At 42.0% G+C, this 26,442-nt stretch overlaps 1 protein-coding gene across 1 annotated transcript in view; it reads left to right on the plus strand.

Annotated features, from left to right (window-relative positions):
- LOC308525912 (interferon-induced, double-stranded RNA-activated protein kinase-like) overlaps nt 1–26,442 on the plus strand; it is a gene marked incomplete at its 5' end in the record, with an annotated part of 96,589 nt that overhangs the window by 57,097 nt on the left and 13,050 nt on the right. Inside the window, 4 exons of the mRNA XM_081100787.1 lie at nt 16,318–16,352; nt 17,243–17,296; nt 19,037–19,159; nt 25,878–25,973. Of these exons, the coding sequence (XP_080956913.1) occupies nt 16,318–16,352; nt 17,243–17,296; nt 19,037–19,159; nt 25,878–25,973 (308 nt within the window). The remainder of the gene's footprint in view (nt 1–16,317; nt 16,353–17,242; nt 17,297–19,036; nt 19,160–25,877; nt 25,974–26,442) is intronic.

Here is a 26,442-nt window from a genome sequence, read left to right on the forward strand (position 1 = left end):
GGTTAGAGCAGAATCCTTGCTTTGCTCATTCCCTACAAACAGCATAACCTCATTGTTTCTCCTGTAGAAGCCCCATTATCTTACTGGCTTTTTCTTCCCCCTTTGAACATCTCTGAGAAATTCACCAATCACCTTTCTATTTCTGCCTTCATATGTGTTGATTTTTAGGAAATTTCTAAGAATCACCACTTAGTGCCTTTATGCCAGATCTTCAAAGGAAGCAACAAAAAGTTAGTAATTGCCTGGAAATGTAACCTAAGACGTCAGCCAATCCTGGTTATTTTGGCCAATTGGTCAGCTTATTGAAGATTTAAATTACACAAAGTCATGAAACAAAGCTACCTTAGTGTGCTTTAAGGCCTTTATTGATGTGTGTGTGTTTTCTAGTCATGTTAGATTTACTATTTTTTGGTATTTTGATAAATAATGTCCATTTTTCCTAGGTGTCTGTGTAAATGCAAAATTGGACAGAAAACATATGCTGATGCTCTAAATACTAATGTAAAGAGGGCTAAACATTTGGCTGATTCTCTTGCATGTCTACAGCTAACATTGAAGAATATTTTAATGGTAAGTACTGCCTTTGGATGTATTTCTTGGCTTATGTAATACAGCCCTAATATGCAAATCAACTGAAAGATGGAACAACAGGTCGCTATGACACGCAGTCACCACCAGGGGGCAGACACTTAACACAGGAGCTGCCCCCTGGTGGTCAGTGTGTTCACACACAGTATCCCCCCTCAGAAGCCCATCCAGCATCCAGGCTTCGCTGGCAAGTGCAGTGGTGGTGGCATGAGCCTCTCCCACCTCCACGGTAGCCCTAAGAACCCCTTTGGGACTGTCCAACCGCTGGCTGAGTCCCACTCTCCCAAGAGGTCCCAGACTGCGAGGGGTCGCAGGTTGGTCTGAGGGACCCCCATCCTGTGCATTAATGTTGTGCACCGGCCCCATGCTGCTGGTGCAAGTAGCAATCAGCGCAACCATTTTGGAGAACTATTTGACAACATGTATTAACGTTGAGGGTGCGCATGCTATCATGTCAAGGAGTTCCCTTCCTGGGGATATTTCCTAGAGAAACACATGCATGTGTGCACAGAGAAACAGGTGTAACAATATTCTGTGCAACATTGGTTGTAATAGGAAGAAATTAGAAAAAAATATTGCTCATGAACAGAATGGCTAAATTACTCTGTAGTGAAGTCACCATGCAATACTGAGGCTGGCGGGTGATATGAGCACAAGAAACTTAGTCTGATGCTCCCCACTCTGTCTCACTATATTTAGGTTGAAAAAGAAATCCACAAAATCTACCAGAATAATAGTGAATACCAATGAAAGTAGTTATATGGCATTAATTTTTGAGAGATATATTGAGGGCTCCTCTTTTTTGCTAAATATAGAAATTAATTTGTACTAAAAATTAAATATGAGCATTGCAGTTTTTAACTGGTGATCAGATCAGAAACCCTTGGGGGAACTGCTTTAAACTAGATCCCTGGGCTCCATCTGTGTCGTGATTAGCGCTGTGACTGATGGGATGCGCTCCTTCTTGCTGAGCTCTGCCGGCCAGAGGATCAGCAGGGAAGCCGTCTTCTGTACCTGGAGGATCAGTGCTTCTTCAGAACGTGCCCTACAATGGCCATATCTGTCTGCTTGCTATAATAGATGAGAAGATTGACATAAGCAAGTAACCTGGGTAGCAGGGTTCAATAAAAGTATAATGATTGATGAGCTCAAGGTAAAGAACTGTGGTTACAGAACCTGCTAGAAGTACAGGAGGAGGTAAAGCAAGAAAAAGCAATAGGGCCCTGGCCAGGTGGCTCAGTTGGTTGTATTGTTGTCCCACACACCAAAAGGTGGAGGGTTTGATTCCTGGTCAGGGCGCATACCTAGGTTCTGCAGGTGGTCTGCAGGTGAACGGTGATGCTGAGATGAGTTCGGCAAGTAGGATTGAGCTAAGAGAAACAGAGGGCTACCGCTTGCTCAGGCGTGTAGCAATACCTCCAATGCTCTCTTGGCTTTTATTTGGGGAGTATAGCAAGTAACAGTGGGGTACAGCAAGTGACAATGGTAAACAGGCATGCCTATGAGATCATCCCAGCTAAGTTATACATTAAACTATTATTTTCCTATATTATACAAAGACCCTTTCAACCTGCAGCAGTATACCCTCCCTTTAACCTCCATGCCCTCATGGACCCAAGGAAACTCTGCCTTGGAACAATAAGTCTTGCGTGCAAGACTTTGTTCTGACATGGCCCGCTTGCAGGCCCCCGCCCTTTCTTGGCAGAACGTCCTCTTCTATTTAACTTCATTTCACTTGACCGGCTACATTTCCTCCCTTTAGTTTAGCTTCAGGTTATGAATATGATCTTGGAGATCAATGATTTCTTGTGTTAAATTACCATGGTTTAATAAATGTTTCTTAATTTTATCCGAAGGGAAAGCTGTCTCATTGTAAGGTACTGGGGTAACACAGAAACTAGTATGGTTCCAATCACACTTTAACTGTAATCGCCTTTGCAAACTAACAATTTGGTCCTCTAATAAAACTACTGATTGTTCAAGATCGGCTAATTGTTCATTGATTTCTCTATCAATATGCCATTGAGAATTCCATAACTGTTCTGAATCTTTATGCCAGTCTTGAACAAAAGTAGCAGTTTGGACTGATCACTGTAATGCCACCCCAGCTGCTGCAGCTGTCGCTGTTATTGCAATTAACCCAAGAATTACAGCGATTAGCATGCCAATAAACCTTTTTGACCTCTTCAATATTCCTTCTGCAATGGCTTGGAGAGCTCCAGCTAGAGAACTTTCCTGCCATCGTCGATCCATCTGTACAGGTAACCATACTCCTGTTCTGGCTCGCAATAGATATAAGCTCTCTCTACTGTGCTTAAAAGGTACCGAGTTATTTACACAAGTTAATAAGGTACAATTAAAACAAGATATATCCCCCGTAGTTTGATTCTATTGGACTGGTCCTTTCAAGGATTGGCTTTATAACCCAATTGCAAACAATGATCACCCAGTCCCAGGCACACAGGCATCCCGGTAATTCCTGTTGAATAGTTGTTCATTCTTGTTCCTTCTTCATCTGGTTTCAAAGGCGCACAATCATCAAAAGGTCCAGGCATCCAATTAGAGTCATTAGTGTATATTGGTACAGTTAAATCTGTCCAAGATACCCCTCTCATTAACGGAGGATTCAGAATGTAGGCCCAATAAGTATAGTTCAATCCTTTTACCTGGGTAGTGAGGATAGCTAGCATAGCCACAAAAATGTAGAGGGAGTACAGGGCCTTCAGTCACAAGACGCTCACCTTCCTGGCATAGGCGCTTCACCTGTCCCCACATAGGTGGAGGGGTGTTTTGGGTGCGAGGCAATGGTACGTGAATTGTTTGTCCTCTCTGGATGGTTAGCTGCGCAAACCGGTCTTCCAGTCCAGCTTCATCACACTTCCTCTTGCTCGCCATGCCTTAACTTGACTCATTTATCAGGAATCCAGAACTTCTTAGTCCCTGTGGAAACATAAGCATAGCCTCGACCCCACCTTAAAACGGTAGCTGGGCACCATTGATTAGTAGTAACATCTTGGTACATGATAGGTTTTTCTACTGGGACCTCCTTTTTATGTCCCCAGTGTGTCTCAGCAGCTGACACTGCATCTGTATTCAAATTTAAAAAATTTAAAGTAAATAGAGCTCTTAATAATCTTCGTCGGGGAGTCTGGCGTAATACCAGCTCCTCTCCCCCTTTTTGTTTTTGCAGCATTTCCTTAAGGGTGCGATTCTGCTGTTCAATAATTGCTTGACCGGTACTGTTGGAAAAAATGCTGATACTTAACCTGATAAATATGTTGAGCCATTGTCAGTTTTAATGGCTCGGGATTTGCCCATTACAGCAAAGGCTTCCAGTAAATGGGTTATAACAGTATCTGCTTTCTCAGCGACATCACCGATGCCCACGAGAAATGAGAATAAGTTTCAATAGAATGGTGAAGAAATTTAAGCTTGCCAAATTCTGGCACCTGAGTCACATCCATTTGCCAAAGGCCATTAACAGTTTTTCCTCGGGGATTAATTCCCATGAGTAAGTGAGCAGTGTGGAATGGCTGACATTGAGGGCATGTTTGCAAAATATTTTTAGCCTGTCTCTAAGTGATATGATGCTTTTCTTTCAATGCTCTAGCATTGGAATCATATATATTATGCTCTCTTTGAGCGGAGGTTACTGTACCAACCAATTGATCAATGTTAGCATTCCCAGCAGATAAAGGTCCAGGTAGTAAAGAGTGAGCGCGAATGTGTGTTATATAGATAGGATTATGCCAGAGGCGTAAAAGCATTTGAAGCTGTAGAAATAGTTCATGCAAGTCAGACCCACCCTCAAAGACAGTAGCCATTTCAATGTGTTGTACAGTAAACTTTGTATATTGAGAGTCAGTGATAATGTTAAGCGACATAGAGTCTTTATCTTGTAGTAACATAACAACTGCAAATAATTCTGCCTTTTGTACTGATTGGTAAGGAGATTGCACTACTTTATTTTCTTTGAAATTACTGTACCAGCCATTCCTTGTTTGTTTGCATCAGTAAAATAAGTTGCTGCTCTTGATAGGGGGGTAGAGAAATTATTTTCAGTAAAATCCATTGAGTCCTTTTTTTAAAAACTGAATTCTTTTGTCTTTAGGATAAATATTATGAATTTTCCCCATAAAATTACTAAAGGCTCTCTGCCAATCATCTGATAATTGCCAATGGATATCTTGTTGTTGTTTACTAAAGGGAATTATTATTTCATCTGGATCTTGTCCTCATAATTGTTGCAAACGGATTCTCGCCTTTTCTATTAGAAGGCAAATTTTCTGTAAATATGTAGTTAATTTTTTACTGGACTTATGAGGTAAAAATACCCATTCAATTATGTTAGTATCCTGTATAAGAATTCCTGTTGGAGAATGTATGGTATAAATAATTAATACCTTAAGATTTTGTAATGATTGTATACGATCTAACTGTCCTGCTTGAATTTGTTGTTCAATTAATTGTAATTTGGCTTCTGCCTCAGGAGTCAATTGCCTAGGACTATTGAGATCTAAAGATCCTTCTGATATTCGGAATAGATTAGTTAACTGATAGGTAGGGATGCCAGTAAATGGTCGAAGCCAATTTATATCCCCTAACAGTTTCTGAAAATCATTCAAGGTGTTAAGACTATACCGTCTAATCTGAACTTTTTTTTTTTAATATATTTTACTGATTTTTCACAGAGAGGAAGGGAGAGATAGAGAGTTAGAAACATTGATGAGAGAGAAACATCGATCAGCTGCCTCCTGTACATCCCCCACTGGGGACGTGTCCGCAACCCAGGTACATGCCCTTGACCGGAATCGAACCTGGGACCCTTCAGTCCGCAGGCTGACACTCTATCCACTGAGCCAAACCGGTTCCGGCTAATCTGAACTTTTTGAGGTTGAATAATGCTTGCTGAAATTTTCTGTCCTAGATATAACCAGGGCTCTATTTGCTGAATTTTTTCCTCTGCTATTTGGAGTCCATACTCTTTAAACAATTTTCTAGCCTCCTGTAACATATTATCAACCTAAGGTTTTTCTTTATGTGCTAATAAGATATCATTCATGTAATGGTAACAAATGCCTGTAGCAAACATCTGCTTTAACACTTGTAAAGGTTGATGAACATAAGCTTGACACATAGTAGGACTATTTAACATACCCTGGGAGAGGACTCACCATTGATATCTCTGATTAGGTTGGCTGTTGTTTAATGAAGGGACCGTGAAAGCAAATTTGTCACAATCCTGAGGTTGTAAAGGGATTGTATAAAAAGAGTCTTTCAAATCAATAATTATCAGATGCCAATTTTTAGGAATTAATGCTGGATTTGGAATTCCAGGTTGTAAAGGTCCCATAGGCTCAATAATCTCATTAATCCATCTTAAATCAGTAAGCATTCTCTATTTACCTGATTTTTTCTTTATAACAAAGACAGGGGAATTCCATGGACTAGAGCTAGTTTCTATATGCCCTAGTTGTATCTGTTCTTTAATAATGATTTGAAGCGCTTCTAACTTCTCTCTTGTTAGGGGCCACTGCTCTACCCATACTGGTTTAGTTGTTTTCCATTTTAATGGTAGGGTGAAGCGCTTTGGAGTGGCCCCCTTTATAAATTTTGATCGTGAACATTGGTGCCAGCACCAGCTTGAAAAATCATTTGTCTATGGCCTTTTTGTAGAGAAGGTATAGTAATTATAGCCCCCCACTGTTGTAAAAGATCTCATCCCCACAAAGATAATGCAATGGAGGCGACATATGGCTGTATTTGGCCCTTTTGTCCTTCCGGCCCCTGACATTCAAGTACATTAGAGCTTTATAAAATTTCAGTGAGGATCCCTAAACCTGTAAAGGGTGCATTCACCTTGTGTACTGGCCAAGATTGAGGCCAGTGCAAAGTAGAAATTATAGTCACATTGGCCCCAGAATCCACCAGGCCGATTATTTTTATTCCCTCCGGGAACGTTACTATAAATTGAGGTCTTTGGTCTCCTAAAACTGTATGCCAAAAAACCTTTTTTCCCATGCTACCAAATCCCCCAGTTTGCTTAACTGGTGCTGTATGCCCTATTTGTTTATAGGGAAGTAATAATAACTGTGCCATTTTTTCTCCAGCCTTTATATGTATACCAGAAGCAGACATCATCACTAATATTTCTCCCTCGTAATCTGCATTAATAACTCCAGGATGAACTTGTAAACCTTTAGTCATTAGACTACTTCTTCCCAGTAGCAATCCTACTGTTTCCTTAGGTAAAGGTCCATAAACCCTGGTGGGTATTTTCTGTACACCATCTCCAGGAGAAATAGTAAAATCATTAAGAGCTGGAATGTCCACTGCGGCACTTTGAGTGGTAGCATGAAATAAGTCAGAGACCTTCATTTTATTTTTCTATTCTTTCTGCTCATATTGTTTTTCTTGGGTCCCCGAGCTAAGCCCTTAGTCTAGTTTCCCGACTGCACAGGTCTTAATGGGTTGCCGTCTTTATCTTTAATAGACCGGCATTCATTAGCCTAATGTTGTCCACTTTTACATCTAGGGCATAATCCGGGGACACTTTTGTCTTTCCCTTGTGAGACTTTTGCCTTCCCACAATCCTTTTTTATATGTCCCATTCTCCCACATCCATAGCATTTAACAGGATGGGGAATGGCAGTTTTTAATGCATAAAATGATTGGGCCGGGGTGCCGGCCTCCTCCATTTTTGACCAAGCCTTTAAGCAACAAGCTTTAATCTGTGCAATAACAGCATCGTCTAACAGCACTTGTTGCTGTAAGCTAATTTGTGCCACAGTTCCTGTTAACTGGTCAAAATTAGGTCCAGGAGGATCTTTTTTTTAATTAAGTCTTTATTGTTCAGATTATTATAGTTGTTCCTCTCCCCCTGCCCCATAACTCCCCTCCACCCATTTCCCACCACACCCTCTGCCCTCACCCCCCACTGTCCTCATCCATAGGTGCACGATTTTTGTTCAGTCTCTTCCTGCATCCCCCACACCCCTTTCCCCCCACAAGAATAGTCAGTCCATTCCCTTTCTATGCCCCTGATTCTATTATATTCACCAGTTTATTCTGTTCATCAGAATATTTATTCACTTGATTTTTAGATTTACTTGTTGATGTGTATTTGTTGTTCATAGTTTGTATCTTTACCATTTTCTTCTTCTTCCTCCTCTTAAAGGATACCTTTCAGCATTTCATATAATACTGGTTTAGTGGTGATGAACTCCTTTAGCTTTTCCTTGTCTGTGAAGCTCTTTATCTGACCTTCAATTCTGAATGATAGCTTTGCTGGACAAAGTAATCTTGGTTGTAGATTCTTGGTATTCATCACTTTGAATATTTCTTGCCACTCCCTTCTGGCCTGCATAGTTTCTGTTGAGAAATCAGCTGGCAGTCGTATGGGTACTCCCTTGTAGGTAACTGAGTTTCTTTCTCTTGCTGCTTTTAAGATTCTCTCTTTGTCTTTTGCTCTTGGCATTTTAATTATGATGTGTCTTGGTGTGGTTCCCTTGGGATGCCTTTTGTTTGGGGTTCTCTACGCTTCCTGGACTTGTAAGTCTATTTCTTTCACCAGGTAGGGGAAATTTTCTACCATTATTTCTTCAAATAGGTTTTCAATATCTTGCTCTCTCTCTTCTTCTGGCATCCCTATAATTCGGATGTTGGTACGCTTGAAGCTGTCCCAGAGGCTCCTTACACTGTCTTCGTATTTTTGGATTCTTTTTCATTTTGCTTTTCCGGTTGGGTGTTTTTTTGCTTCTTCGTATTTCAAATCTTTGACTTGATTCTTGCGCTCCTCTACTCTGCTGTTGGTAGTCTGTATAATATTCTTTATTTCAGTCAGTGTATGCTTAATTTCTAGTTGGTCCTTTATCACAACCTAAGGAGTCTCATTAGATTTCTTGAGGGTCTCATTAAGTTTATCGGCGGTTTTTAGAAAATGCTTAAAAAACCTTAAAAGTGTGGTTTTGAACTCTATATCCAATAGTTTGCTTTCCTCCATTTCTGTCATTTGTGTCCTGTTTCTTTGTCTCCGCATTTTTTTTATGCTTTGCTCTGTCAATAGAGTGGCATTCTGTACTAGGTGTCCTGTAGGGCCCAGTGTCTCAGCCTCCCCAATTACCTGAGGTAGACACTCTTGGCGCACCCCCTTGTGGGCTTTGTGCACAGTCTTGTTGTAGTTAAGTTCCCGATCACACACCTTCGGGTCCCTGTTCGAGGCGCCATATGCAGGTGATCTGCAGGTGAACGGTGACGCTGAGATGAGTTCGGCAAGCAGGATTGAGCTAAGAGAAGCAGAGGGCTACCGCTCACTCAGGCATGTAGCAAAACCTCCAAGGCTCTCATGGCTCATATTTGGGGGGTATAGCAAGTAACAATGGAGTACAGCAAATGACAATGGTAAACAGGCATGCCTATGAGATCATCTCAGCTAAGTTATACATTAAACTATTAATTTCCTGTATTATACTAAGACCCTTTCAATCTGCAGCAGTATACCCTCCCTTTAACTTTCCATGCCGTCGTGGACTCAAGGAAACTCTACCTCGGAACAATAAGTCTTGTGTGCAAGACTTTGTTCTGACGTGGCTCACTTGCAGGCCCCCACCTTTTCTTGGCAGAACGTCCTCTTCTAGTTAACTTCATTTCACTTGACTGGCTACAGGTTGTGGGTTCTGTCTCCAGTCAGGGCACAACCAATCATTGTTTCTCGCTCACACTGATGTTTCTCTCTCTCTCTCTTTCTCTTCCTTCCTCTCTCTTTAGAAAACAAACCTACCAAACAAAAAAGCATGTCCCCAGGTAAGAATTAAAAAAAAAAAAAAAAGATAAAGGCAATACAATTGATTTAATCATTTGAAACAATTTTTCGTTTTCTTTTGTCATAGAGTGATCTCACAAAAAGTTTGGAGAACATGGAAATGTGAGTATCATTGTACAGAGGCGACCTGGACACGCCCCCCTGTCTCTCGGCTCCCATTCCCTCTGCGGGCCTGCTCCACCCAGCTCTCTGTGGACCTGCTCTTCCCTGCAGCACTGGCAGGCCCTGCTCTGATCTCCTCAGACCTGATCATCACCATGGACTGGACGGCCCTGCTTCCTTTTCTCTGCAGGCCCTGCTCCTTGCTCTCTGCGGGCCTGCTGCTTGCCTGTGCCATGCATGGCTTGCCTCACCGCACAACAGTCCCCGACCCCCCTCATCTGTGCGTGCAGCCTATAAAGAGGTAATATGCAAATGTGTTCCTTCGTGACTGGTAATGAGCCCTGGACAAATTTGCATATTACCTCTTTATATATACAGATAGGATTGTCTTTTGATTCCCACAATAATGAGGTTTCCTATTGCCTTTGATTCCTTGAGTGCTAAAAATGCCTTGCCAGGTAGAAGCTAAAAGGCACACACTCTCTGTCACTTAGAAACTTAAAATCTTGTGCTATTTTCTTCAGTTTGCTTACGTGAACCTGGAGAATTATAAGCACTCGCCCTGTAGTGTATTACAAAATACACAGGGTTTATCGTGCGTCGTCTTTCTAAAACCTGAAATCTCTGAATACCACAAACACCTGGCTCAAGGTTTCAGAATAAGGATCTGCAGACATACCATTACTCTCAGGAACCCATCTTGCTCATACCCAAAGCTGCTCTGGGTATGAGGAAGTTGGGCATGTAACACTTGTTAGTGATCTCTTAGGAAAATGGTCGCATAGTATTAAAACAAGATTCATTAAAAATAGTTAAAAAGAAACCTGCTGGGGCTACCCCCCACAAACTTGTTAAGGACTTTTTTCAAACATGTCAGTTCAGCACCCTATAAGTTTGTGCATAGATTTCACTTAAATTCAAACTGGCTTGTCATTCTGATGATGAGCAGTTACTTCGAGATTAAAGTACTGAGGATGCAAAGCATTTGTTAGGACTTCGGGTTAAGTAGTTGATAAGGACTCTTCCATACTGCTGTTCTGAGACCTCTGACCCCTCCAACTTGCGGTGTGGTCTCATGGTTCTGACTAAACTAAATAAAATGACACTTGGGTTGGGGGTGTGGTGGGGGCCGGCTGGGAGGTTCAGTGGGGGAAAAGGGGGATATATGTAATATCCTCAACAATAAAGTAATATTAAAAGAAAAATGACACTTGAGTTCCTGAAAATAATGGTATGCTGAGGTTAGAGCAGAATCCTTGCTTTGCTCATTCCCTACAAACAGCATAACCTCATTGTTTCTCCTGTAGAAGCCCCATTATCTTACTGGCTTTTTCTTCCCCATTTGAACATCTCTGAGAAATTCACCAATCACCTTTCCATTTCTGCCTTCATATGTTTTGATTTTTAGGGAATTTTACAATATCACCACTTAGTGCCTTTATGCCAGATCTTTAAAGGAAGCAACAAAAAGTTAGAAGTTGCCTGGAAAATATAACCTGAGACGTCAGCCAATCCTGGTTATTCTGACAAATTGGTCCGCTCATTGAAGATTTAAATTACACAAAGTCATGAAACAAAGCTACCTTAGTGTGCTTTAAGGCCTTTATTGATGTGTGTGTGTTTTCTAATCATGTTAGATTTAATATTTTTTGGTATTTTGATAAATTATGCCCATCATTTTTCCTAGGTGTCCTTGTAAATGCAAAATTGGACAGAAAACATATGCTGATGCTCTAAATACTAATGTAAAGAGGGCAAAACGTTTGGCTGATTCTCTTGCATGTCTACAGCTAACAGTTAAAAATATTTTAACGGTAAGTACTGCCTTTGGATGTATTTCTTGGCTTATGTAATATAGCCCTAAGATGCAAATCAACTGAAAGATGGAAGGACAGTTCGCTATGACACGCACTCACCACCAGGGGGCAGACACTTAACACAGGAGCTTCCCCCTGGTGGTCAGTGTGTTCCCACAGGGGGAGCCCCCTCAGACAGAAGCCCAGCCAACAGCTGGGCTTGGCTGGCAAGTGCAGTGGTGGTAGCAGGAGCCTCTCACTCCTCTGCGGCAGCCCTATGGGCCCCTCGGGGGCTGTCCAACCGCTGGCTGATTCCCACTCTCCCAAGAGGTCCCAGACTGCGAGGGGTCGCAGGCTGGTCTGAGGGACCCCCCTCCAGTGCATTAATGTTGTGCACCGGGCCCCATAAGGCTGGTGCAAGTGGCAATAAGCACAACCATTTTGGAGAACTATTTGACAACATGTATTAACGTTGAGGGTGCGCATGCTATCATGTCAAGGAGTTCCCTTCCTGGGGATATTTCCTAGAGAAACACATGCATGTGTGCACAGAGAAACAGGTGTAACAATATTCTGTGAAACATTGCTTGTAATAGGAAGAAATTAGAAAAAATATTGCTCATGAATAGAATGGCTAAATTACTCTGTAGTGAAGTCACCATGCAATACTGAGGCTGGCGGGTGATATGAGCACAAGAAACTTAGTCTGATGCTCCCCACTCTGTGTCACTATATTTAGGTTGAAAAAGAAATCCACAAAATCTACCAGAATAATAGTGAATATGAATGAAAGTAGTTATGTAGGCATTAATTTTTGAGAGATATATTGAAGACTCCTCTTTTTTGCTAAATATAGATATTAATTTATACTAAAAATGAAATATGAGCATTGCAGTTTTTAACTGGTGATCAGATCAGAAACCCTTGGGGAACTGCTTTAAACTAGATCCCTGGGCTCCATCTGTGTCATGATTAGCGCTGTGACTGATGGGATGCACGCCTTCTTGCTGAGCTCTGCCGGCCAGAGGATCAGCAGGGAAGCCGTCCTCTGTACCTGGAGGATCAGTGCTTCTTCAGAACGTGCCCTACAATGGCCATGTCTGTCTGGTTGCTATAATAGAGGAGAACATTGACATAAGCAAGTAAACTGGGTAGCAGGGTTCAGTAAGAGTACAAAGATTGATGAGCTTATGGACAAAGAACTGTGGTTACAGAACCTGCTAGAAGTACAGGAGGAGGTAAAGCAAGAAAAAGCAATAGGGCCCTTGCCAGGTGGCTCAGTTGGTTGTAGTGTCATCCCACACACCAAAAGGTGGAGGGTTAATTCTTGGTCAGGGCACATACCTAGTTGTGGGTTTGATCTCCAGTCAGGGCACAACCAATCAATGCTTCTCTCTCACACTGATGTTTCTCCCTGTCTCTCTCTCTCTTTCTCTTCCTTCCTCTCTCTTGAGAAAACAAACCAACCAAACAAAACAGCATATCCTAGGGTGAGAATTAAAAAAAAAAGATAAAAGCAATAGAATTGATTTAATCATTTGAAACAATTTTTCGTTTTCTTTTGTTATAGAGTGGCGTCAGAAAAAGTTTGGAGAACGTGGAAATGTGAGTATCATTGTACAGAGGCGACCTGGGCACGCCACCCTGTCTCTAGGCTCCCATTCCCTCTGCGGACCTGCTCTTCCCTGCAGCGCTGGCAGGCCCTGCTCTGCTCTCTTCAGACCTGATCATCACCATGGACTGGCCAGCCCTGCTTCCTGTTCTCTGCGGCCCTGCTCCTCCCTGCTCTCTGCAGACCTGATCATCGACATGACGACTGGCCGGCCCTGCTCCTTGCTCTCTGCGGGCCTGCTGCTTTCCTGCGCCATCCATGGCTTGCCTCACTGCACAGCAGTCCCAGTCCCCCCTCATCTGCACTTGCAGCCTATAAAGAGGTAATATGCAAATTTGTTCCTTCGTGACTGGTACTGAGCCCCGGACAAGTTTGCATATTAGATCTTTATATATATAGGATTGTCTTTTGAATTCCACAATAATGAGGTTTCCTATTGCCTTTGATTCCTTTAGTACCAAACATACCTTGCCAGATAGAATCTAAAAGGTACACACTCTCTATCACTTAGAAACTTAAAATCTTGTGCTATTTTCTTCAGTTTGCTTACTTGAACTGGAGAATTATAAGCACTCGGCCTGTAATGTATTACAAAATACACAGGGTTTATCGTGCGTCGTCTTTCTAAAACCTGAAATCTCTGAATACCACAAACACCTGGCTCAAGGTTTCAGAATAAGGATCTGCAGACGTACCATTACTTTCAGGAATCCATCTTACTCATACCCAAAGCTGCTCTGGGTATGAGGAAGATGGGCATCTAACACTTGTTAGTGATCTCTTAGGAAAATGGTCATATAGTTTTAAGACAAGATTCATTAAAAATAGTTAAAAAGAAACCTGCCTGGGCTACTACCCCCCCCACCCCCAAACTCTTAAGTACGTTTTAAAACGTGTCAGTTCAGCACCCTATAAGTTTGTACATAGATTTCACTTAAATTCAAACTGGCTTGTCATTCTGATGAGGAGCAGTTACTTTGAGTTAAATGTACAGAGGATTTAAATCATTTGTTAGGACTTCGGGTTAAGTAGTTGATAAGGACTCTTCCATACTGCTGTTCTGAGACCTCTGACCCCCTCTAACTTGAGGTGTGGTCTCATGGTTGTGACTAAACTAAATTAAATGACACTTGGTTTGAGGGTTGGTTGGGATCAGCTGGGAGGGTCAGTGGGGAAAAAGGGGGATATATGTAGTATCCTCAACAATAAAGAATTATTAAAAGAAAAAAATGACACTTGGGTTCCTGAAAATAATGGTATGCTGAGGTTAGAGCAGAATCCTTGCTTTGCTCATTCCCTACAAACAGCATAACCTCATTGTTTCTCCTGTAGAAGCCCCATTTTCTTACTGGCTTTTTCTTCCCCATTTGAACATCTCTGAGAAATTCTCCAATCACCTTCCATTTCTGCCTTCATATGTTTTGATTTTTAGGGAATTTTACAATATCACCACTTAGTGCCTTTATGCCAGATCTTTAAAGGAAGCAACAAAAAGTTAGAAGTTGCCTGGAAATGCAACCTGAGACGTCAGCCAATCCTGGTTATTCTGACAAATTGGTCCCCTCATTGAAGATTTAAATTACACAAAGACATGAAACAAAGCTACCTTAGTGTGCTTTAAGGCCTTTATTGATGTGTGTGTGTTTTCTAATCATGTTAGATTTACTATTTTGGTATTTTGATAAATTATGCCCATCATTTTTCCTAGGTGTCTTTGTAAATGCAAAATTGGACAGAAAACATATGCTGATGCTCTAAATACTAATGTAAAGAGGGCAAAACGTTTGGCTGATTCTCTTGCATGTCTACAGCTAACAGTTAAAAATATTTTAACAGTAAGTACTGCCTTTGGATGTATTTCTTGGCTTATGTATTATAGCCCTAATATGCAAATCAACTGAAAGATGGAAGGACAGGTCGCTATGACACGCACTCACCACCAGGGGGCAGACACTTAACACAGGAGCTTCCCCCTGGTGGTCAGTGTGTTCCCACAGGGGGAGCCCCCTCAGACAGAAGCCCAGCCAACCGCCGGACTTGGCTGGCAAGTGCAGTGGTGGTAGCAGGAACCTCTCCCTCCTCTGTGGGAGCCCTACGGACCCCTCGAGGGCTGTCCAACCGCTGGCTGATTCCCACTCTCCCAAGAGGTTCCAGACTGCGAGGGGTCGCAGGCTGGTCTGAGGGACCCCCCCCCCAAACCCCCGTCCAGTTCATTAATGTTGTGCACCGGGCCCCATGCTGCTGGTGCAAGTAGCAATCAGCACAACCATTTCGGAGAACTATTTGACAACATGTATTAACGTTGAGGGTGCGCATGCTATCATGTCAAGGAGTTCCCTTCCTGGGGATATTTCCTAGAGAAACACATGCATGTGTGCACAGAGAAACAGGTGTAACAATATTCTGTGCAACATTGGTTGTAATAGGAAGAAATTAGAAAAAATATTGCTCATGAACAGAATGGCTAAATTACTCTGTAGTGAAGTCACCATGCAATACTGAGGCTGGCGGGTGATATGAGCACAAGAAACTTAGTCTGATGCTCCCCACTCTGTCTCACTATATTTAAGTGGAAAAAGAAATCCACAAAATCTATCAGAATAATAGTGAATATGAATGAAAGTAGTTATGTGGCATTAATTTTTGAGAGATATATTGAGGACTCCTCTTTTTCGCTAAATATAGAATTAATTTGTACTAAAAATGAAATATGAGCATTGCAGTTTTTAACTGGTGATCAGATCAGAAACCCTTGGGGAACTGCTTTAAACTAGATCCCTGGGCTCCATCTGTGTCGTGATTAGCGCTGTGACTGATGGGATGCACGCCTTCTTGCTGAGCTCTGCCGACCAGAGGATCAGCAGGGAAGCCGTTTTCTGTACCTGGAGGATCAGTGCTTCTTCAGAACATGCCCTACAACGGCCATGTCTGTCTGGTTGCTATAATTGATGAGAACATTGACATAAGCAAGTAAACTGGGTAGCAGGGTTCAATAAGAGTACAAAGATTGATGAGCTTATGGTAAAGAACTGTGGTTACAGAACCTGCTAGAAGTACAGGAGGAGGTAAAGCAAGAAAAAGCAATAGGGCCCTTGCCAGGTGGCTCAGTTGGTTGTATTGTTGTCCCACACACCAAAAGGTGGAGGGTTTGATTCCTGGTCAGGGCACATACCTAGGTTGTGGCTTTGACCTCCAGTCAGGGCACAACCAATCAATGCTTCTCTCTCACACTGATGTTTCTCTCTGTCTCTCTCTCTTTCTCTTCCTTCCTCTCTCTTGAGAAAACAAACCAAGCAAACAAAACAGCATATCCTTGAGTGAGAATTAAAAAAAAAAAGATAAAAGCAATAGAATTGATTTAATCATTTGAAACAATTTTTCGTTTTCTTTTGTTATAGAGTGGTGTCAGAAAAAGTTTGGAGAACGTGGAAATGTGAGTATTATTATGCATTGAATTTAGTTTGAAATGAAGTTTCCTTTCAGACGTAGTCTGTCAGCCTTATTTATTAACTCGAGTATTTGTAGAGTATTGTACATCCCTATTTGACTAGGGTTTCAAAGGTAGAGAGCATTGCCCTGGCCGGTGTGCTCAGCTGGTTGAGTGTTGTCCCATGCACTCAAAGGTAGCTGGTTCTATTCCCAGTCAGGACGCCTTCCCGTGCTGGTTCAGTCCTTGGTGGGGATGCGTGTGAGAGGCAGCTGATTGATGTTTCTCTCTCTCCCTCTCCTTCCTCATTCTCTCAAATTAATAAAGTCATATTTTTAAAAAGGAGAGAGCATGGTTAAAGATCACAAAATACTTGAATGTACAAACAAATATTTTTAAATATGCAGAGAAATTGTTGTGTGCACACTGTACAGGGTAGACATAAAGGCCTACGGGTATCTTGCTAGGGTAATTGGTTAAGGGAAGTGGGCTTGGCGAGAGATTTTCAAGAGAAGTGCATTATTCTTCAGATAAACAGGTAGAGTAGAAATGGTGTAGACTCAGAAATGGTGATCTTTTTAAGAAATAAAAAGATCAAATGCTATCAAATGTTGATTCAGAATATAAAAAATCTAGTAATAAGCTCTGGAAACAGCCCAAGTGCCCATCAGTAGCTGAGTGGATGAAAAGCGGTGGTGCGTTTATGCAGTGGAATACTACACAGCTATAAAAAAGAAGGAACTCTTACCTTTTCCAGCAGCGTGGGTGGACCTGGAGATTATTATGCTAAGTGAAGCAAAGTTAAAAAAAGCATAGTGCGTGGCATAAAACCACTCTAAACAAGTTACATTTGATTTCAATGTTATTTGAATTTTACATTCTTCTTTAATTTTTAGAAATTTGGCACCTAAATTTGACTCCCGTGTAAGGAAGCATAGTGTGGATAAGAGGTAAGAAAGAACTGTAAAACAGAATTTCCTTAGAGATATGTTTGTTTATTCCACAAAAGTTTCATAAGGAACTGTTATACATCAGACAGGCCGTATATACTAGTATTTCCACCTGAACAGTTAAATTATTTTGGCACATTCAGGCCCACAGCAGATCATTGTATCTCAAAGTAAAGTTTCGACAAATCTAAATGGAATGTGGTGACATAGATCTATGTGATGCTTATGTGGGTTTCTCTGAGATCTGTGGAACTTTTTAATATTGAAAGCAAATATTCCTATAAACCGGTGATTCCCCCCCGACCCCCTACCCCCCCAAAAAAGTACTCTTGCCAGAATTATACTAGTACCACTTGAATCTGTTTTCATTTTCCAGTTTTCACTTTGAAAAAGGGTGTCTTTTGTGGTAGATCATCTGTTTGGGTTCAAATAAAAGAGGCCTATTTGCAACAAAAGAACATTGAAAGTAAGTTTAAAAATAACAATAAAGAGCCCTAGCTGGTTTGGCTCAGTGGATAGAGCATCCGCCTGCAGACCGAAGAGTCCCTGGTTTGATTCTGGTCAAGGGCACATACCTCAGTTGCAGGCTCCTCCCCAGCCCCGGACCTAGTCAGGGCGCGTACAGGAGGCAACCAGTCAATGTGTTTCTCCCACATCAATATTTCTCTCTGTCTTTCCCTCTCTCTTCCACTCTCTCTAAAAATCAATGGAAAAATATTCTCAGTGAGGATTAAAAAAAAAATTGAAAAATTTAAAAAGTAAATTCAATACTAAAACAAAAAAAAGCCAATAAAGAATCCACATCTATCAAATAACTGCCTAATATATAGCTGGCACTGTGCTGGGCATTGGCATTGGGTCTATAGTACGAACAAATAGAACAGTTCTTGCCCTCATAGAGTTTTGTGGGTTGAAAATTACCTGAAAAAGTCTGTAATTACAAACTATGGTCAGAGGCCTGAAAGATGAGGCGACACAGGGAGGTGGAAAATGAAGATGGGACAGGAGACGTGAGGGTTCAAGGAACAAACAGAAGGTTGTGTTCTTGGAATGCAGTGAAAATGGGCACTGTGCCAGGGGACAAGCTGGAGAGGGAGGCAGAGGTCCCATCACAAGGCCCCATGGAGGCCATTTAATGACTTTCCATGTTTTGCTGAATAAAAAGCTAGGCTATTGGCTGTTAGGCAATAGAGAGACATGATCACACTGGATTCTGTGTGGATTATGATTGAAGGGGAGGAGGAAAGTGAAGAGTCCGGCAAGCAAGGTTGTGCAGGAGCCCAGTAGAAGCTTTTACTGGGGTGGAAGACGTCAGACGGGAAAAGTGGGCTGATACCATGATACGTTTTAGAAGTAGAATTGGCAGGTCCTCATGATGGAATTAGAGGTCTACGAGCCAGGCTGGCCATGAGCACCTGCTCATTTCTCTTATAATAGCTTGATGGTAGCTGTGGAACACAATATGGTTCTGTTTTGTAAAGTTTTATGCTTGTGAGAAGATGCTTTCTCATGGCAGTTGTACAGCCAGGAGTTCCCTGTGTCTCCCAGGGGTGATCTGTTGTGTTGAGAGGAGGTTGGGGAGGAATGATCCTTAGTGTGTGGAGTGGTCCCTTCTTATTCAGAAGTGGGGAGGCAAGTTTGCTATATAGTCCATTTCATCAGTGACCTTAAGGGAAAGTGGAAGGGGTGGGGGCCAGCTAGCATTGGATCTTAGAGTAACAGTGACGTTTATCTTTTAAGGTTTATCAAGGATTTTGAAGAAATAGCACCAATTGGTTCCGGTGCATATGGCAATGTTTTCAAAGCAAAACACAGAATTGATGGGACAACTTATGTTATTAAACGTGTTAAATACAATAACGAGTAAGTAGTAAATGTTTTGTTTTATTATTTTAAATAAGAAGATATGTTGAATTGTACTATTTTTTTTTATGCATCTGTCTTCTTCATGAGTATATTATTTACTTTTTCCCAGTCCTCCTTAAAAATGTTACTCTAGCCCTGCTGGCGTGGCTCAATTGCGAGTTAAGCAATGAACCAGTAGGTCACAGTTCAATTCTGGTCAGGGCACATGCCCAGGTTTTGGGCTAGATCCCCAGTAGGGGGTCTGCAAGAGGCAGTGGGTCATTGATGTTTCTCTCTTTCCCTCTCCTTTCCTCTCTGAAACCGATAAAAATATATATATAAATTAAAATGTTAATCTATCATCAGGAGCTTGGCTTACTCACAGCACTAGGTATTAGTCTACTGGGGTCACACCGGACCTGTGTTCAGCAACCTCAGTACTTGAGTTCTGGCTAAGAAAGAATTCAGAGCCAAGACTCCAACTATGAGAGAAAATCCCAGAGGGGGAAGAAGTAATTCATAGAAGAAATGGGATTAGGAACCAAGTGATAGAAGCAAAGGAAAGGTCCTTGATGTTTGGGGATTAGGAAGGTAATGGTAACACTCTGGGGGGATGGGGATGGGGAGGGAGAGGGGAAGATGCAGGCCTGCTCCTGCGAGGGAGAGCTCACTGAGTCCTCAGTCCTAAGGGTTTTAAGGGTGGAGGGTTTAGGGAAGGTTCCAGGGGAAGATCTTAATAGAATATTCAGCAGCTTTCCAGGTGTGTCCTTTCAAGGTCAAGGACTCCACTGATTGATTGGTCAGTGCCAATGCAGCTGGTCCTGAGGTCAGCCATGAGATCACTTATTTGGTTCTGCTGCTTTTCTGGGCCTGGAGCTGAAATACAGCTGAGGCCTAGATGTTATCTCTAGGGAGGAAAGGTTAGGGGTTCCAAACTGCATGACCAGCAATATGCTAGGAGGAGGAAAGGTCGCCCTGGGGGCAAGGTGTCACCCTACCATTGCCCTTTTCTAGGCACCCAAGACTTTTCCCTCTAGTGACCTCCTGTACCTGGCCCATAGTCCTTGCTCTGCTCAGGTCTGTCTAACTGCCTGCCACAATTGTTTTAAGGCTGTCTTGATGAAAAAGCAAGTTATAGAGTCATTTAGCTCAAGGTGACCTTTGAGATTTTCTAGTTTCATCTCCTGACTTGTTATCCAGCAATTGTTACTTCATCTAAGTTGGCCAGACTAATCCTTCAAAGATTAGATAAGCAGGTAGAAAAGAGATATGGAGAGTGGGCTGAGCAAAGGAGAGGCAGGCAAAGAGTCCTAGGTGCTCTTTATCCTGTCCAAGGACAATACCTTGTTTGGCATTGGAAACACCTTTATGCCTTCTTGCCCTCAAAACAGGCTTTTTGCTTCTTTACTGTTTTGCTTAACAAGAATGAAATATTGTTGTTCCTTCCATTCAGTAGAAGTTTTTAGTGGAAATACTTAACAAAGATCATAGTGCAATATTAGGGGACATTAGTAATGGCTTCATAAATTGGTAGAACACTGTTAAAATATACTTGGAGATAATAATCCAGAGCCATAATAATGTTTATACACTTTGACCTAAGGATTTTCTGTCTGGAAACCTATTCTAAGGATATTGCCCAAATTAAGGGAAAAATAACCATGTAAGAGGATATAAATACAGTGTGGTTTATAATAGTGAAGAATTAGAAAATACAAAATATCTAACAATAAAGGAATGATTAAGGATGTTTTGTTTTCTCTCCCGTGATCAGTGGCTATTTTACAGTCATTAAAAATGAGGGTTATATGCTGAAAATATTTACACGTGAAATCTTAGATATGGAAAGTAGGTTCAGAATAATATAGGCGAAGATGAGGAAGTGGGTAAGAGTACATATGAAATTAACACCTGTTTCATCTGTGTGATTGCTAGGTAAGGGTTTGTTACACTATTTACTCTATTTTTTTTTAATATATTTTATTGATTTCTTACAGAGAGGAAGGGAGAGAGACAGAGAGCTAGAAACATTGATGAGAGAGAAACAGCGATCAGCTGCCTCCTGCACACTCCCCACTGGGGATGTGCCCGCAACCAAGGTACATGCCCTTGACCAGAATCGAACCTGGGACCCTTCAGTCCGCAGGCCGATGCTCCATCCACTGAGCCAAACTGGCTACGGCTTTACTTATTTTTTTAAATATACTTTTGAAATATTACATTAAAAAGCTTTTATGTCCTAGCTGGTTTGGCTCAGTGGGAGTATCAGCCCTCAGACTGAAGGGTCCTGGGTTTGATTCTGGTCAAGGGCCTATACCTTGGTTGCAAGCTCAATCCTATGTCCTGGTTAGGGCCATGTGGGAGGCAACCACTTGATGTGTCTCTCTCTCAATGTTTCTCTCTTTGTCTCTCACCATCCCTTCCACTCCCTCGAAAAATCAATAGAAAAATATCTTCAGGTGAGGATTAACTAAAACTAAATATTAAATATTAAAAAGTTTATACATGTTAGTTATGCAAATTGTAAGACAATAAAGAAAATTGTAGCCCGAAACTGGTTTGGCTCAGTGGATAGAGCGTCGGCTTGCGGACTGAAAGGTCCCGGGTTCGATTCCGGTCAAGGGCATGTACCTTGGTTGCGGGCACATCCCCAGTGGGAGATGTGCAGGAGGCAACTGATCGATGTTTCTCTCTCATCGATGTTTCTAACTCTCTATCTCTCTCCCTTCCTCTCTGTAAAAAATCAATAAAATATATTTAAAAAAAAAAAAAGAAAATTGTAAAGATAACATGTGAAAATAGAATATTATCTATACTAATAAAAGGGTAATATGCTAATTAGACAGGATAGGCAGGATGTCTTCCGAACGTCCTTCTAGACAAAGCCACAGTGGTTGGGGCCGAGGCAGAGGTGATTAGGGATGATCAGGCCTGCAGGGGAGAGCGGTTAGGGGAGATCAGGCCTTTAGGGGAGAGTGGTTAGGGGCATAAGGCTGGCAAGCAGAGGCAGTTAGGGGTGATCAGGCAGGCAGGCAGAGGGGTTATGGGTGATCAGGCAGGCAGGCATGTGAGCAGTTAGGAGCCAGCAGTCCCGGATTGCGAGAGGGATGTCCAACATCCCCTGAGGGATCCCAGATTGGAGAAGGTGCAGGCCGGACTGAGGGAACATTCCCCCACACACACCCCATGCATGAATTTCATGCACCAGGACTCTATTCTATAATAATAATAATAGTACAATACACTAATTAGACCAGACATCCTTCTGGACGTCCTTTCGGGCTACCTTCTGGACGAAGCTGGGTTGCAGGCGCGGGATCGAGGCAGCTGCTGGGCTGCAAAGGCCTACTCTTGCACCAATTTCATGCATCAGGCCTCTAGTACACTATAATTACAAATATATAAAAATATTAAGACAAATGATAAATAACTCCAAGTAATAACTGATTGTGTTAGGATTGTCAATAATGAATAACATCTCTTTATTTTTATAACTTATATGTCATATAAATAATTTTTCAAAATAAAGACTGAAATTGCACCATGTCTGCTTATCCTTTCTCATAATTGAGATTTCAGATTTGTTTATTCCATTGAGCATAGAATTGTCTTCACTCCTCACTACACATCCCTGTAAAGCTCCCACATGCACCTCAAAGTCTCCATTTCGCTCTTTGAATCCTCTCCTTTGTGTTTCTTTGCCACACACTGGAAATTCCAAATTAGGCCCTTCTTACTGCCTGTGTTACCTACCCATGCTGCCCAAATGGGGTTTGTTTTTGAAACTCAAGTGACTTTAGCACAAGTCTAAATAAGACATAATGTGTGAATTAGCTACCATAATTATATCATTGGCATTTCAAAGACTACAGACAGTACTCGGGTTACGTCGGACTCAACGTAAGTCATTTCATGGTTACATTGCCATCTCCCATTTATTTATAAAAAAAAAAAAATTCCAGAGAAAACCAAGATGGCGGCATAGGTTAACACTGGAGATTGCTGCTTAGCACAACCACTTCAAGAATACAACTAAAAGATGGAACGGACATCATCCAGAACCACAGGAAGGCTGGCTGAGTGGAAATTCTACAACTAGGAGGAAAGAGAAAAGCATACAGAGACTCAGAGGAGCTGCGGTGTGGAAGTGAAGTACAGAGGTACAGAGGCGCACGTGGAGAGGGCTAGCGGCTGAGGACACAGTTGTCTTTTTCAATTGGTAGGGACTCTCAAGCTCTGAGCTCCAGTTCCGGGCAAGTCTCTGGGGATCCAGACTCATACTGGAGAAACTGGACTGTCTGGCATCGGTCAGAACTCGAGGGCAGCTTTCTCTCAGGGGTCCTTGCAACGATTGCCAGGAAACTGAGAAGCAGGGCCTCTGAGGGCAGCCATAGCTGCTTGCCCTGCCCTGTTGATCCCGTGGGACCTCCGCCCCACCCAAGCTGTGCGCTGGCTTTTGCATATGAAAGGCCTGGACCTTTACAATCTGAAAATTACCTAACAAACTGCAGCTGGCCCAAGGCCCCATGGCAACTTGCATTGCTTCACAGCTGAGCTCCTGCTGGGTAGCCTCAGGCAGAGGCTAAATTAGCACCTCCTTAGAGATCCGGGAGCCAGTGTGCCCAGTGGTCAGAGTGGGACCATCCAGATTGCAGCTCCTAGATCCATAAAGGACACACTCAGGAGGCAGACTCAGTGAGTACCAAAGCCCCACTGAAGCACGTCTTGCCCCGGAGGGGTGTCTCCAGCACAGAAGTTCTCCCACTGCAGACACAGTTGATTCTCACAGCCAACTGGCCTGGAGGTAAATTCCTCCCAGTGATACCTACAACAATCAAGGCTTAACTACAACAAGACTGTGCACAAAGCCCACAAGGGGGTGCACCAAGAGTGTCCACCTCAGGTAATTGGGGAGGCTGAGCCACTGGGCCCTATAGGACACCTAGCACACAAAGCCACTCTATCAACACAGGGAAGCAGCCAAAATGTGGAGACAAAGAAACAGGACACAAATGACAGAAATGGAGGAAAGCAAACTACTGGATATAGAGTTCAAAACCACACTTTTAAGGTTTTTCAAGAACTTTCTAGAAACCACCAATAAATTTAGTAAGACACTCAAAAAGTCTGGTGATACCACCGATAAATGTAGTGAGACCCTCAAGAAATCTAGTGAGACCCTCAAGGTTATGAAAAAGGGACCAACTAGAAATTAAGCATACACTGACTAAAATAAAGGATATTATGCAGACTCCCAACAGCAGACTAGAGGGTCGCAAGAATCAAGGCAAAGATTTGAAATACGAAGAAGCAAAAAACACCGAACCGGAAAAGCAAAATGAAAAAAGAATCCAAAAATATGAAGATAGTATAAGGAGCCTCTGGTACAGCTTCAAGCATACCAACATCCAAATTATAGGGGTGCCAGAAGAAGAGAGAGAGCATGATATTGAAAACCTATTTGAAGAAATAATGGTAGAAAACTTCTCCTACCTGGTGAAAGAAATAGACTTACAAGTCCAGGAAGCGCAGAGAACCCCAAACAAAAGGCATCCCAAGGGAACCACACCAAGACACATCATAATTAAAATGCCAAGAGCAAAAGACAAAGAGAGAATCTTAAAAGCAGCAAGAGAAAGAAAGTCAGTTACCTACAAGGGAATACCCATACGACTGTCAGCTGATTTCTCAACAGAAACTATGCAGGCCAGAAGGTAGTGGCAAGAAATATTCAAAGTGATGAATGCCAGGAACCAACAACCAAGATTACTTTATCCAGCAAAGTTATCATTCAGAATTGAAGGTCAGATAAAGAGCTTCACAGATAAGGAAAAGCTAAAGGAGTTCATCACCACCAAACCAGTATTATATGAAATGCTGAAAGGTATCCTTTAAGAGGAAGAAGAAGAAAAAGGTAAAGATACAAATTATGAACAACAAATACACATCTATCAACAAGTGAATCTAAAAATCAAGTGAATAAATAATCTGATGAACAGAATAAACTGGTGATTATAATAGAATCAGGGGCATAGAAAGGGAGTGGACTGACTATTCTTGCAGGGGAAAGGGGTGTAGGGGATGCGGGAAGAGACTGGACAAAAATCACACACCTATGGATAAGGACAGTGGGGGGTAGGGTGAGGGTGGAGGGTGGGGTGGGAACCGGGTGGAGGGGAGCTATGGGGGGGGAAAAAAGAGGAACAACTGTAATAATCTGAACAATAAAGATTTAATAAAAAAAAGAAGTTCCATCATTTTGACTTATGTACATATGTGCTTTATGTTTTTTATTATTTATTTACCACAAGTAAAGGTCAGGAATTGTTATCTTTTTTTAAAATTTTTTTTACTGTTTCACTTCATCCCTGCTGTGTATGTGCTCCATGTGAGTAATGTAGGTGCTTATGTAGGGGGGTTCCGACTTACGGCGAAAATCGCATTATGTCGCACCATAGGATCGGATCTCCAACGTAACCTGAGGTCGTACTGTACTGCCAATGACTTTTAAGTTGTCTGATGTTTGGAATGATTTGTCACCACTTTTTCTTCTGTGTTGAGAGTGAAAACAGCTATGTTTTTTCTGTATGTTCACTTTTTCCTTTTCAGGGCTCCTGGCCTTCATTCTAAAACTCTGGGTGTGGGAACCATGGCAACTGTTCAGATAAAGGAGGTGTTTTCTTATTGTTATCAGGATGTATACTGACGCCTTCTATTCCTTGTTTCTTTTAACTAGGAAGGTAAAGCGTGAAGTAAAAGTTTTGGCAACGCTTCGTCATCCAAATATTGTTCACTACAATAATAGTTGGGTTGGAGAAGATTACATCAAAAGGTAATTAAAAAAGAAATTCTCATAGGCGTAATAAGATGGAGGAAACTGTCATTGTCTATCTGTGGGCCATTAATACATTTAATAATCACAACAAGGATGATAAAAGATAAGCAGACACTATTTGAGACACTGTTATATCTCCATTCTGCAAGTAAGGAGACAAAGAATAATCTTTCCCTTCCTCCTCTCCTTGCTCTCAACTTGTTTTCAAACCATTTTTTCTGTCCTCAGCTGCTTTCAGAATCTCGGGTTTAGCTTTCCTGACTTTGCTGTTTCGTAGATAGAGTTGTGCACATGTCCCGACTTGTTGAGGCTGGAGAGACAGTCTTGAGAAGGAAGTTTGAACATGTAGATGCTGCAACTGGAGTGTCCCTCCTCAGCTGCCAGCACTTGTCTTTCCCTCTCTCAGGCCCCCAGATGCAATCAAGGAGTCTCTCTCAAATGCCACAACATCACTCATACTGGGGTG

The sequence above is a fragment of the Myotis nattereri genome, assembly GCF_964212035.1.
Source record: "Myotis nattereri genome assembly, chromosome: 10".
Lineage (NCBI taxonomy): Eukaryota > Metazoa > Chordata > Mammalia > Chiroptera > Vespertilionidae > Myotis > Myotis nattereri.